Raw genomic sequence first — 14,673 nt, forward strand, 5'->3', positions numbered from 1 at the left:
AAATTGGCCAATCACGGTCAAGTATGAGTAGAATGCGCGACTGTGATTAGTCAATTTCTTAAGGCTTTGAAGAAATTGACTAATGACAGTCGCGCATTCTACTCATACTTGACCGTGATTGGCCAATTTCTTAAAGCTTAGGGCTTAAATCATTTATTGTAGACTGGGACTTAGGCTTACTACACCTATTGTAGACCCGGCCTAATGTATGGTACCTTGATTCTCAGTTGACCATTTTTGCTGTGTTGTTTCGTTAAGTAGCTATTAATTCTTACGTATCTCGAAAGGAAATGGCTCTTAGCAAAGGCAGTCAAGGATTGAGACTCTGTCATGTGTTATTGGTAATGTTTATAGGTTGAATCGATTATTTTTAATTTTAACCAGACTGTATAGGAACTCAGTCAAGCAATGTAAAATTTATTATATATATATATGAGAGTTTTTTTAAACAAAACTTTAAGCGCTTTCGCCCACGGCGGATTCGCATCTCCCCTAATGGCCGACATTCGAGTTCGTATTCTAGGGACTCCCTAAAGTCTCCAGAAGAACGCACTCTCTTATTGGATGTCGGACATCGGACGCGGTATGAATCCGCCATTAACTTTCGATCTGTTCGTTGTTTATGGCGACATCCGCTGGCGCTCTCGTCGCCCGCGCGTTCCCCATCGAAGCCACCGACTCGCAATGTTATACGCCGCGGCGTACACGACTTGGAACAAAGCTGGAACCGGACGTGCGCCTATCTCTGCCTACGCGGCGCGTATATGTGTACAATTGATTAATTCTCGATTCGCGATCGCCCGTCGCGCCCGATTTCCGAGGGGATCGCGTCACCGCCGACACCCAGAACGGTGGCGGCCGCGAGTGGAGCGTATATTTTCAGTGCGACTTGTCAGAGTGGATACGCTCCGTCGGATACCGGCTGCCTGATTACCTGTTGCGTCCACACTGCGGGGGCCCGCGATTGCAGAGACCCGTCGTCGCTCACGGCGTTAAAATTGTAAGCCGATATCCCCGAGCCGGCGTCTTGTTCCGATTAAACGAGACTTTCGTCCGGCGCGTATTCTTTCCTCTCGGTTATTTCGTTATCCATTTATCTTTACACAATTAGTCACGTCCTCTCGCTCGACGTCGCGTGTGTGTATATGATTGTATGTTGTATGTGTGTATGTATGTATACAGGGTGTTTCGGATAAGGTGTCCGTCCGCTCGTGTACAGGTAGAGCGGGTTAAACTGAAGAGAAAAGTTATGTGCCATTTTATAAAGTTCCCAATAATTTTTGAGCGATAAATAAAAACGTCCGTCTGTATACAAACGGATGGGACACCTTATCCGAAACACCCTGCGTATGTATGTATGTGTACACATGAGGAATCGTGGACCACGTTTACACGGCACCCTAATCGGGCTTAATAACATCTGTAGTTATAAAACTGGCCAACTACAACTATTCCTCAGAAGAATGGGATGACTGTGATTGCCCCTTAACTACGGATGTTATTAAACCCGATCAAGCGCTCCGTGTAACAGCACTCACAGATGCTTTCCCGTATGAATTTAGCCACGGGTAGAACACATATACATTTCTCGTGTGTGCATATGCAAAATGTATAAGTGTGTTGATCGGTGCGCAAATTCACGTGGGAAGGCATCAGTGATCCTTTGTGTACGTACATCTGCGTGACAATTTAATAACTCTTGGCGCATTGCACAAGTACACACTTTCCGAAGCTGTCCAAGTAATTGATCAAACGCGCGTTTAAATATATTCAATAGATATAGCCCAATGGTTGAAAGGCGTTTCCACAAGAGGGTAAACTTAGAAAAAAGAATTGGTCTTGTTTTCGATCTCTGCAACTCCGTTGTGGAATCCAATTCTGTCGCAAAACGGATTCTACTTGTACCCCGGGCTCTTCTCGTTGTCCAATAAAGCTTATTGGACGTCCACGCTACAACTCGAGTCCCTTGCATATATTTAAGCAGCTTAATAAAGTTGTTTAGAGCACAGATACTCGGCGAATAGTTTGTACGTTATCTTCTTTCTCTAAGTGGTCCTGTTTTGTTACAGGAAGCTTTACGAGAAGGGAAGCCCAATCGGATGTACAATCTCCATAAATAGACAGCGCAGAGTAATCCTTTTATGAAATAGCCACACTCCTGTTTACAACGTGTGCATTCTTGTATATGTACGATTCAAGTATATTACACATGCAGTAATAAAGATAATTGCGCCTGAGTGAGCAGATATCTGAGCAGAAATGAAAGGCAACGATAGCAAAGACAGTGCCTTGAGCCCAAAACTGGAGGACAATATATACATAGGTTTAATGCCGTCGACCGAGGTGACGTTTATGCAGCATCCGTTCAAGCTCTCTGCGGTGTCGAGGCAGTATCCGCGGAAAAATCAATTTCAATTCTACTACAAAAGCAAAAGCTGGATGTACGATGTCGCAGATAAAAAGTCACCAAGTTACTACGTCGTCAACTCGCCGAACTCGTCAAATTCGCCAAATTCGACCCTGGACTACGACTCCAGTCCAGACAGTCACTTACGAATATTGTCCAGGTCGGCTAAAATAATGAGACAGCTCAGCAACACTTCTTGTTCGTTTCGTAGCAAAGACATAGGAATAAAGAAATTACTCACCTTCGACTCGACTCCAAGTCCGAAGACGAGCAGCAGCTACGAAAATTCTGACAGTCCGATCAACGCCGACACGCCGTCCACGTTGGACACAAGTCTGACCACTTCCACCGACAGTAACACCGTCCCGACTGCGGAATCTATCGACGAGAATCAGAATCAAACGCCTCAGCAAACTCGAAAGCACAAGCGTATCAATGAGTCGAGCGACGAAACAGAGGCGGAATTTACGTGGGGGCGGACGAGAACGTCTTATTTAATGTCGTTGCTTCAGAATGAACGAAAGGGAAAAGCCTACAAGGACGCAAGTCATCCAACATCTTCGCATTTCCTTCGCTGGCGCAACCAGTTCGATAATAGATCCAGCCGCGTTATAACTGCGAGTACACCGAGGAATCTGTCTCAGGAGTTTAACCAGGAGATACACGATAGGCCGCACACACCTGAGAACGTGATCAAAGTAGTTCCAGAAAGTATAAGTGCTATCAAGAACAGCCACAGGAAGGTACATATATGCAATTATATTTTGTTGCGCAATTTTCACATTTTTTTTATATGTAACTTTGTGCATAAAAAATATGACATTTAACTATCATCTTGTTAAAATAGATTCAGTACCAAGTAAAGTTAGATACAAATACAATAGATTTTTTTCATTCCTGCCGAATTTTGCCGAATGAAACAACTTACTTTTCGTTAATTTTGTTATATTTCTGATTTATTCGACGTATAACAACATTTTTATCTCGACAGGAAAAGTTGTATTGTCATGAGGAACAATCATCTGCTCGACAGCCGGATGTTTCTACAGAAAATGATGACTCGGTTCCAGGAACGTCGACAGAATCTTCGGAAATGGGTGCGATTGCTGAAACCAGCACTGCTTCCGAAGATGAATCTCGAAAGAAAAATAGAAGTACCAAGAGGACGCTTGTTTACAGTTTGAATAATGAACATTCCGACGTTACATCGGACAGCGATCGCAGTATGCGGCAGAAGACGCCAATGGAAATTGATCTAAGCGGATTGGACCAAATAGAGAGCGACGAAATGCGGGCTGTTGATTCCAGCGATTCTAAGAGTCACGAAAAAAGTATGCAAGTTAGCATGCATCTCATGGATGACGAACGGGAAAAGGGTCGCTCCGAGGAGGACGTTTGCAGTGAAGAACTAAGTTGGCTGTCTTGGCAGAAGGAATCGTCGTCAGGTAATGCCAGTACGCCGAGCGAAGGAAGAACAGCGTCTCCAGAATCTAATCCAATTGCTTCTCAAGACGCTGGCAAAGTAGTTACACCCGAGAATCACGGAAACGTGTTAAAGCACTTGTTAACAGAATCGATCAAAAAGTCGCATAAGAAGATGAAACATGGAAATAGAAAACAATTATTTCAAGCGAGAAATTGTAAGGAAATGGAATCGGCAAGATCTGAGATATCACTCGAGACTGCGTGTAACGACGATCAAGATGTTAAAAGTCGGACGGCCGATACCATTTGTGTCTCGAGTCCGCAGAATTTCGAATTCAGCCGACCGAGTACACCCGAGAATGTGAATTCAAGTAGACTCTTGCTGCTTCGTTTTAATTCGGTCAAAAAGTCGCATCAGAAGGATAAACGTAGCAAGAGAACTTGCAGTTTCTCCGGACACCACGAACATCTTGCGTCTCTTGGAAATCAAGCATCTTCTGTATCGTCTGAAAGTAAGAAGAGGTCGAGAACTACATCCTTGCAGAGTAGTACACCCAAGATGCCGAGCACCTTCGTGTCGTCGACACGCAAGAATATAGATGACGAATTTAAGATTTACACTCCGATTAAGAAATCGTCAATCTTGCTCACTGTCACGGATTACGTTCCCGCGGACGAGATGTCACGGGAGAAAGGTGAATCTGCACAAGCAACGAACGAGATTGATTATTCCAGATGCGTGACGCCAGTCGCGCGTTTCAAGGAATTCAGGAAGAACGAGGATCTTTCGTCGACACGCGCCACCGCCACAGAATTTGAGACTGACACGAACGTTTTGGAGATAGCAGATGCGCAAGACAAGAATGGTAGATCGACCCCGATAAATATGTCGACGATGGAGCTACTTCATAACAAGGATTCCATTAAAATGTCGCATAGGAAGGATAAGCATAGCCGTAACAGGAGTGGGCACGTCAGTTTTACAAGCAGTAATAAGATGTTGGGTGAACGTACAGCTTCGTCCATGAAGCATCGTGACGACAGTCACCTTGCCGAGAATGAAATATGCGGTATTGCGCGTGAAAAAGACTACAGCTATAATGAGACTGATTACGGCAGTCCTCAGCCGTCCACAAGTCGAGGAAGGGATAATTTTGAAGATGCAAAAAGTATTATGACATCCAAGTTTCTGAATACGACGCCTCCAAATAGTTTGACCTCGATACAATTCGTAAAATTGCTGCGTTCGACTTCTATTAAAAAGTCGCACAAAAAGGAACGTGATACGAACGCGCAAACCAAGTACATTTTCATGAGCCAGGAACACGAGTTGTCCGACGATGGATCGATATTCGACGAAGAAGATAAATTGCATTTTATGGATATAAATGATAACAATACCGAGATAACTACAATGTAATAGATAAATAAGCTGTGTTAGATGATGATATTAATGCGATAAGAAAGCAAACACATGACGCGATGCCTTGTAGATGTAATATTTTAATAACAAGTTTTTCTGACGAATATTGAAATTAATATTTTTTTGATAAATTTTTCAATTAACAGTTACGAAATATCTTTAGCAGTAAACTGCGAATCAAACTTAGAAATTAAGATTTAGGATTATCTTTGCTGTTCCACATAGTTTAATTCATGAGATATAAACTTTTGTTTCTAACAAAGATTATTGGAATCTTGTTGCGTTAGGGTATTGGATGTTTGTTCGAGTAAAGCGAGTATTAATATTAATAAATATTGATTATAATTGATATCATGATCATGTTCTTTTTATACTCTGCTTATAAGTTTGGAAAGCCACCAGACAGTAAAGGCATTATGCGAGGTGCAGCTGATTAATAATTTAGGGTTCTGCTTAAGCTAAATCAGCTAAAACGAACAAACAAACGCGACGTTTGTAGAAAAGTTTAATCAGAATAAGTGGTGGTTTCTTTCGTGTCTTGAACAAAGCATTGGAATTAAATCGTATTTATTCTGTTGCGGACACGATAACTTTAGGACGATAGTTTAAGACATCTTTTAACTCAGTATATTCGAATTTGTTTGCGTAAATATGTCATGACTGAGATACAGTATTCGAAATGTGTACAATATTTTCTATCATTTTTGTAAACGTTGTCAATGTTAAACGAAAAATTATTTGTTTGTAAGTTCATTAATTTCTAGATTAAATTGTTTTTTTTTTAGAATATCTTTACGTGTATAGATCTGTTGCGCTACAATAATATTAACTCTTATATTTTATATCATATTTTTGTTACATTTTGTTATTACATCGTATATAATTTATATCAGATAAGATATATGTAACTTAAGAAAAACTGCAATAAGAAAATTAATAATTTAATACAGCGTTTTACATTTACTGAATATTACGCTTACATTTATCATTGATTTTACATTTGATATCAATTGTAAAGGCTAGAAGTGTGTGCCTCACATATGTAATGTACTTTAAGAACTATTTAGCGTAATATGAAAATGTAATATACTTTAAGAACTTAGCATAATATGAAAATGTAAGTACGCACTATTTCGATATTACGAATTGAGGTGTTTTTACTTAGATTAGGTAATTAGTGAATACGTAAGTTCAGACTTTTGTAATGTTATAAGAAATTAAAAGCGAATTGATGTAACTCATTCTTTCTTCCTTCGAAGAGTTTTCTATAACACTTGCTGATTGTGGTGTGCATTATAAGCCTGCGATGGTAAGACCGTGATTGGATGCGACTCACGTATAAAGTTTTATTAAAAATTACTTAATTATTTAAAGTTAAAGAAACTATTTACATTTTGTCACTTGTAAATAAACGCATCAGAGAAGATGCCGTATAAAGTTGCCGAAAGAAAATGTTCGAAGGAGAAATGAACAGAGCAAGAAATTTAGTGTTACTATCTCTTATATTACTTCGTTTGCGTATTTTGTAAAGTGGTCCATAATTGAAATAAAGTTTACTTCGAGAGCCATGTCTTGAACAGACGAACGTTAGTAGCCGACTAACTTTGTACAATATAGCATTTTTATCTCTTTTATTTTAATATTGCTGGTGACAAGAAGAAAGAATTTTATTGTTCATTCTTTTTTACTTTTTTTTGTAAGATCTATTAGAAACTCGCAATACACCCCCTAGCGAGAAATTGCGTGGTGTCTACAAGTTAATAACTGCGTTCAGCGGAGAAAATTACGCATTTAGATAAGTGCTCTGATAGGAGCAGAAGGTGCCAAAGGTGCAGAATCGCCCCGGCATCTCCGTTGATCCAATCAGCGCGAGCGCTCGCCGAGCAACTTCGTTCGCTGGATGCGCGGCCAATGAGAGAACTCCGCTCGACAATCGATCGGTCGATCCGTCCGTTCTCGAACCGCGCGCTACTCGCGTCACTCGCACGCCCATCTAGCGATCTCGATCAATCTCATGGCCGACGGAACGGACGTGCGTTCCCCCTTGCGTTCCCTCTCGCGGCTCTCTTTACTCTCCCTCTCGGCGTTTGTGCTTTGTTCTCTTCGCGAGGACGGTGTGGTGTTGATCTGCGACGAGCGGCCGACGGGAGAGCGCGAGGGATCTCGGTACGTATCTCTCCGCGAGCCAGGGGGGAGCGTGGAGAAGGAGCGAGGGGAAGAGACTCGCGCGCGCGTCGCCCGTCGTGGAGGAGTATCTCGCGGGTCGCCGAGCCTCGTCGCGCTGGCGAAAGTAAACGTCAGCATCCGCGAGTGACACCGGCCGCCTCTGGGAGCCTCGTTAGAGTCTCACGAGTCTCCGCCGTGGGCCCCGAGGCCCCGCGCAGGCCCTCTCGCAGTAACGCGCGACCAAGGTAAGACCGCAACCGCCGCGACGTCCCCCGTCCCGCGGACAGGGCGCGGAAACGATAACCGTGCCGACCTGTGTGCCAGCCCCCCCCTCCACCCCCACCCCCCGCCCCACGCGCCACCCGAACACCACCCGCACGCACGCACGCATGTTTCGCACGTCCCGCGGCTTCCTCGCGTCGCAGTCTCGATTGCGGTAATCGCGGCGGCGCCGTCGCCTTAACCTTCCGCTTTAACCTTCTTGCCTGGCGCGGAGATAAGCGGCGCGTATCAGCGATGGCGCGAGGTACCGCGCGGAAGGGAAGCTCCCGGACGGTACCCTGGCTGGGCGCCTCTTGGTCTCCTCGCCGGTCGCGACAATTCGGAGCAAAAAGGGGAAAAGACACGCTATGGGTCTGGGGTGGATTCTGGGATTCGTTTACCAGGGAGACCGTGCGCGCGAACTGCTCTTGCAGAAAGGCCGCAGACCGATTGGCACGTCGACAATTCCTCGATCGACTTTCGTAAGAGCAAAATTCGCGCATACGTTTCTCCCGCGGATTCGAGAGTCCACGCTAGCGCGGAGCCGGTTGCGAAAAGTCGTTCATCCCCCCCCCCCCCCCTGCTCGTCCGTTGACCAAGCATTATTACCGCAATCGACACCGCGGATGTCCCTTGACGTTTTGTAACACGTTGCACGCGTCCGCAATACTCTCTTCAGACTGTATTTAGTGAATTAACGCCCCCCGAACAACCGTTATCCAAGTGGCAAAGTATAATTCTGTGGGCAAAACGGAAGAGAGCCTTCAGCTGCGGTTGCCTGGAGAACTCGGGGCGATTCTCACTTGCGAAAGTTCAGAACCTGTTGCTGTCTCGAGTAATTGACCGAATTACACTTTGCCCAAGAAACAATCATTAACGCTACTAGGACACGCCATCATTGAAGCTTCCCTCATGTTCTCGTTCTTCATTCTCGCCCACTCGCTCCGCTTCCATTTTCCGTCTCTGCCTTCTTCTCCCCCTCCCCCCCCTCTCAATAGGCCCAAAAAAATATTCTTTCAGGTTGAAAGTTCGTTCTATAGTTTCGCTAAGTGCGGTACGAAAGAAAGAGAAACGGTTCGTGGTTTATCAGTAACTCTCTTAGTTTGTGTTGTGTCCGAGTTGAAAGTTCAAAACGACGGTAAAAAACGAAGTAAAAGTTCCGCGCGAAGAAAAAGTATCGCGTATGTGAGCGCGCCAAGTTCTCAGTTTGAGTAATAAAGTACCGAGAGAAAAGTTTCGAGGGTAAAAAAAGAGAGAGAGAAAGGGTCGAAAGTTGTGTAAGAAAGTATGTTCGACACGATATGGATCGCGCGCGTTGTGCCATCAAGAGCGAATACTTCACAGACTCTGATCGACACAGGTAAGCTCTGTGATGCTACTGATGCAGATTATTCAGTGATGCTACATTCGGTCGGTACACCTAAAAGCAAAAAAAAAACACACTTGAGTTAACTTTTACCAGATAAGAGAAAGAGAGCGAGAGAGAGAGAGCGAGAGAATGGGTTTTACGTTTAAAGATCTAGTCGAGACACTCCCGATCCCGTCCGTCTGAAAGATCGCCCTCCTAACGAGTCTCGTTGATTTACAGGCTGAAACACAGAGTGTCCGACATGTCCGACTCCGGCACGGACAGTTCCTCGGACGGTTATGACGAGGGCAGCAGGAACCGGCTCGCCTCGGCCGGGGACGAGGTGACGTCGTCACGCTACTCGCACCACTCGTCCGGCTCGGAGCGACGCAAGTCCGCCGCGAGCTCCATCTTCTCCGGCGGGAAGTCCCCCCGATCGCCGTTGTCGGGCGGCGAGTCCAAGTCGCCGCGGTCCATCCCGTTGTCGCCCAAGTCGCAACGGTCCGGGATAATGTCTCCCAGCGAGGAGGGCTCGCCGCGGTCGATCCGTAGCTTGTCCAAGTCTCTGCCGCCCCTATCGCCGTCACCCATATCGCCAACATATCGCCCGCCCGCGTCGCCGACATATCGCCCGACCGACTCGCCCAAGTCCTACCGCTCGGGAAACGACTCTCTCGATTCCCCCCGATCGGACCGCAGCCTGTCCCGCTCGCCCATACGGGACAACAGCTCGTGCCTCTCCCCGTCGAACGACTCCAAGTCCATGCGCTTCGGAGACGCCGAGTCAAAGGCGTCTGACCTCGAGGTGGACGCGCCCAGATCCGCCGACAACTCGTTGAAGTCGTACTCGTATAAGAACAGCGAGTCCAGGCAGAGTTCGCCAAAGTCGCCCAGATCAGGCCCGAGCTCCGTCAAGTCCTTGACATCGGCCAGGAGCTCGCCGAAGTCGTTCAAATCCGGCCCGGCGTCTCCTATGGACGATCAGGAGTCGGACAAGCCCTCGCCGGCGCACTCGGGTCCTCGGTCTCCCGATGAAGAAAAGAACGGTTCGTACAACGAGTTGGACGGCGAGCAAATCTCGGATGGGGACATTGAGGACGAACCAGAGCCCGTGTCTAAATCTAAACCCACGCCTATGACCCACGGCGAGGATCTGTCGGACGTGTCTGATCTCGACAGCATGGACGGCCCTGAAGACTCTGCTGAGCAGAACGCGGAAATAGACAAGGCTCAAGAACAGGACGCCAAGCAAGAATCCACGAATGACGAAGAAAGTGCAGAGAAGGAAGACAAGATTGCACCAGTCGGCCTGACGGAGGAAAGCGAGCAGTTGGACTTCGAAGCCGACGGTCAATGGAAAGACGAACGTGACGAAGGTAAATACGTTACATAAATTTCAAGTCTCAAATCCAACTCTTACGTTTCGAAATTGCATTTACCCTAGCTGGCAAAATTTCAGGTGAAGCTGAGGCGCCCATTAAAGAGAAAGATACTAAAGAGAACGCAGAGAAAGACGGCAAGGAGAAAGATAAAGACAAGGACAAGGCCAGGTCGAAAGAGTCTGGCGAGGTGAACGACAAGGAGGAGGGGGAGGAAGGTGAGAAAGAGGAGTCTGAGTTGGAGGAGGGAGAGCTTAGCGATGGGGATGACGCACGGCCGGAGGAGACCGAGCCGAGACCGGTGTGTCGTTTCTATAGTCGGGGCCAATGTACATGGGGTGTTAGCTGTAGATTTTTGCATCCGGGAGTGACGGACAAAGGTAACTACACTATGTTCGATATGGTGAGGCCTATGACGTATCCGCCGCACGCCACCACGCAACACGAATATAGATCGCACATCGACAGACCGAGTCTGCGCTCGTCATTGTCTAGTTACGGTGCTCCTACGCACGCACCCAAGGTGGAAGAGACGCCAACCGAATCCGCCTGGGAGCGAGGTCTGCGCCACGCCAAGGAAGTAAGTTGCACGCGAGACGACGTGGCGCGTTACGCACATATACCGTTTACAATATTTTATAAGCGAACTTGCGATATTTTCTTGCCCGATCGCCTAGATGATGCGCAAGGCCAATAAGCGCAAAGAATCGGACATGGATTTCGAAGAGAAGAAGATGAACCTGAGTTTAGGGCAGGACGAGCTAGACAGAGAGGCGGGATATTACGTGAGAGCGCCCAGTCCCGAGCCGCCGATCGAGAGATGGCCGCAACGGGAGGCGCCGCGCAGGGTATCGTCTTCTAGACTCACGCCAGAGAGATATGCCGACGAACCCGAGGGATACTATCCTCCTCCGTCCGCGTCAACCGACTATTACAGGTGAGACAGCGACGCGGTCATGTATGGCGAAGCTTTAAAGAGAAACTAAACAACATATGAGAAAACGCCAATGTGGGTCACAAGGCAAAATGTAGGCAGCCCAACTTGTAATTTTTATATTTAAACATGTGAATTCATATACGCGTTTTCTCATATGTTGTTTAGTTTTAGTTAGGGGTCTTCAAGTTGATTATTCCTTAAAAAGCAACTTGTATACAATCAATTCTACAAGACGCTCCGCAATTTTAAAACTTGTCTTTCTTTTCGACTACCAGACGAGTGCAGTACAAAGAGCCTCGCGACTATCGGGATCGCTTTGACTACCATGCGATTCCTCGTGGTGCGCATTCAGTTTCTCCGCCGCCGCACAGTCGCGATCGCGAGAGAGAACGGGATCGGGAGCGCGACAGGGAGCGCGATTACTACGAGAAGTACGAGAAGAAGCACAAACGGCCGTCGCGGGAGGTCATTGTGGAGCGTATCCCTCCGACGAAATCTTGGCGAGAGGAAGAGCAACCTCCTGCGGAGCGGAGTAGAGGCGACGATTGGGCGGACCCGTGGATGCGACACAAGTCCCCGAACGCTAGACGCCACAACACATCATCTCGCCGTTCAAGGCGGCAGTCTTACTCGTCCGGGTCCTCGTACGGCTCTTCGACGAGGTATTACGCGTGTTCGCATGCAATTCATCACATTAGAGTTGTCTTGCAAAAGAACGTTTTACGTATAGACATTTTTGGAAGATCTGGAGATGACTTTTTGAAAGAGAGAATAATACATTCGCTGATTCACTTCTTCTCGCGCGGAGAAAGAGAAGATAATGCATTAGTCGAGAATTGCGTGCATTTTTCGTCAAAAAATGTGCTATTTTGTTATAAACAGAAAACGTATAAGAGTATCGTCTTTTTAGTTCTAGCCGTAGCTCCAGTCGTTCTAGCTACAGTTCTTACGACTCCCTATCCAGGTCTCGTTCACCCTCTCCACCATCTCGAACTCGTTCTTCTGGCAAAAGTAAATCCACTGTTCTTACTTCACCACCTGCAAATCCCTCGGCTGTCACCGCAGCTACGCCTCAGCGAGGTGCGATGCTAATGAATCCTCCCGCTCCCTCTCCTCGCCCGCCCAAGGGCTCTATCTCCCCTACAACCGGTACGCTGCATCGACGGGCCGGACTGAATCCACCTGCCCCAAGCCCGCTCACGTCTCATCGCCATCACGAAAAAGCCAGGGAGCAAAAGGCCGCTATGGCTGCGGCTGCTGTGGCTAAGATCATTAAAAGTCGCTCTAGATCTAGGTAAAAAAGATGTCTTTTACCTAGTAAATTAACGAGTAGTTAAATTAAAAGTGTAGGAACGCGAAAAGCAATGTTAACAAATTCTCATTTTCTCGAAAGCCATACCGATACATGTTACATTCATTTGATGTTGCATGGAGAAAAAGAAAAGAAAAGAATAAATATTTCAGATCGTCTCACAGTACCTCAGGTTCGGAGAGCAGTGGAAGTAGTAGCGACTCCAGCGAATCGAGTTACTCGTCGTCCTCGAGCGAGGCGCGCAGAAGAAAGGGTTCGACACCGCCGATAACGCGCAAAGACTCCAAAGGCATCGATGCATTGAAGCTGAGCGGCGCGAAGCAGCAAATCAAGCTAACGCTCAAGCCCACGACTAACACCACGGCGGTGAAAAAGGTCGACCGTAGTGCACTTATGGCAGGTAGAAAACGGGGTATCGAGTCACCACCGACGATCGACAACAAGGCGCAAGTGGCCGCGGCGGCGGCCAAGGCCGCCAAGAAGGCGACCTCACGACGCGAGGAATTATTAAAGCAACTCAAGGCCGTGGAGGATGCGATCGCACGTAAGAGATCCAAGGTTTAAAATCAACTTGATTGATGGCGTGGGCTCTTTGTGAACAGGGATCGAAAACGGTGTAACAAATACCTTCATATGATCGAAAAGAAAGCGATCTAAGATCAATTTCGATACAACGTATGGTATACCAATATACAGATTATCAGTTTTAATTTTTAGGAGATTATAGTACAGTTGTAATTAATTGTTAAGTCTCGAGTTTATATTTATTCGCTTGTATTTTTTGTAAAATGCATGAAAAGTACAATATAAATCTATAATTGATTGTATCGTGCAGGTTTAATAGTATAATCGTAATATCGATGTATGATAAGACACCACAACATTAATGATCTCGGTTGTATAATATATATTTGATTGATCGATCCAACACACGTGCGAGATCTAATCGAAGATTTTTGTGAAAATAGAAATATATACGATATTGGTATATACAGTTGCTAACGAAACCCATCTCGGTATTTCGATCTCTGTTTGTGAATGCGGATAGATACGTATGTATTAAATGTTATCTAAGTACACTGTATAATTAGCTGCCATCACCATCACGAAATAACGAAATATGCGAGGCCTGTTAGATTGTGGTGGTATATATAAGCAAAAATATGTTTTCATTTTTACAATACAGGGTCGAATCCGATTATTTACGTTTTACTTCTTCACTAGACTCCTCGTTTTCTTAGATAGGCGCTTAAACATAATGATTGATACTGTACAGTCTCGTCGCGATTGCGTTTTAATAACATTCGAGTGATTATTTTTATGTAAAATGTAAAACGTAAGAAATATATTATGGATACTGAGGAAGTATAATATCTTGCATCTTCCTACATGCCGATTAATTGTATTCATTGTTATTTAATTAAATTTTCGTAGCATATATGCGCTAAGGAGTCTCCAATCGCGATGAGTTACGATTTTTCTGAAACAGAAAGCAGACTAGTGAGATGATATTAACCGATGTACATTGTCGTGTCTGTACAAATGTCTACTTTTATTCTAACGTTCAAAGTATTAAACACCGTAGAGTGAATTGTCGGGGATCTCTATGTTGCCAAATATGAGAATTGTTCCGTGCAGTCGTGCGCGTAGGCAAAATCAACAATAGAAAATTCATTTTGTTACAATTGTTATCATAAGCCAGGATGCTGCTAAATTAATGTTATTTTCCATGAAGTAGGCACAAGTTGTGTCTACGCCAATATAAGCTAATGTTTATCGATCAGACATACGATGCTGTCACTTTTCATTAATGGACAAGATTCGGTCTGTAACAAAAGGATAAATTTATTACAACAAATCTTGCAAATTGTGTACTTGTTTTGTTATTACGATGCACTGCAATATATTACTTTTCATAACACAATTCAGAATGCGGAGTTTTCATTATTGCCAAGTTAGAAGCATTCAATGAAAATGATTAGTGAATTACGATATTAGACAATCTTCCGTTTAAC

At 45.4% G+C, this 14,673-nt stretch overlaps 2 protein-coding genes across 3 annotated transcripts; both read left to right on the top strand.

The window, feature by feature from the left end:
• Positions 1–659: 659 nt before the first annotated feature.
• Positions 660–14,516, top strand: LOC105569792. Its single transcript, XM_012026521.1, has 10 exons — positions 660–1,000; positions 2,070–3,150; positions 3,399–5,248; positions 7,253–7,666; positions 9,271–10,406; positions 10,490–10,989; positions 11,087–11,346; positions 11,622–12,008; positions 12,257–12,640; positions 12,811–14,516. Exons 2-10 carry the CDS (start codon positions 2,260–2,262, stop codon positions 13,220–13,222), a joined length of 6,234 nt encoding a protein of 2,077 aa, XP_011881911.1. The 5' UTR covers positions 660–1,000; positions 2,070–2,259; the 3' UTR covers positions 13,223–14,516.
• Positions 7,851–8,982, top strand: LOC105569660. Of its 2 annotated transcripts, XM_012026297.1 has the most exons (3): positions 7,851–8,164; positions 8,362–8,517; positions 8,703–8,982. In XM_012026297.1, the coding sequence occupies exons 1-3, from the start codon at positions 8,051–8,053 to the stop codon at positions 8,895–8,897; spliced, it is 465 nt and encodes a 154-aa protein (XP_011881687.1). In that variant the 5' UTR covers positions 7,851–8,050; the 3' UTR covers positions 8,898–8,982. The 2 variants fall into 2 exon arrangements, with proteins under 2 accessions (XP_011881687.1, XP_011881688.1); XM_012026298.1 differs by lacking the exon at positions 8,362–8,517.
• Positions 14,517–14,673: the final 157 nt, after the last annotated feature.

This window comes from Vollenhovia emeryi, unplaced genomic scaffold, assembly GCF_000949405.1.
Source record: "Vollenhovia emeryi isolate VEMERY1.0 unplaced genomic scaffold, V.emery_V1.0 DF939123.1, whole genome shotgun sequence".
Taxonomy (NCBI): Eukaryota; Metazoa; Arthropoda; class Insecta; order Hymenoptera; family Formicidae; genus Vollenhovia; species Vollenhovia emeryi.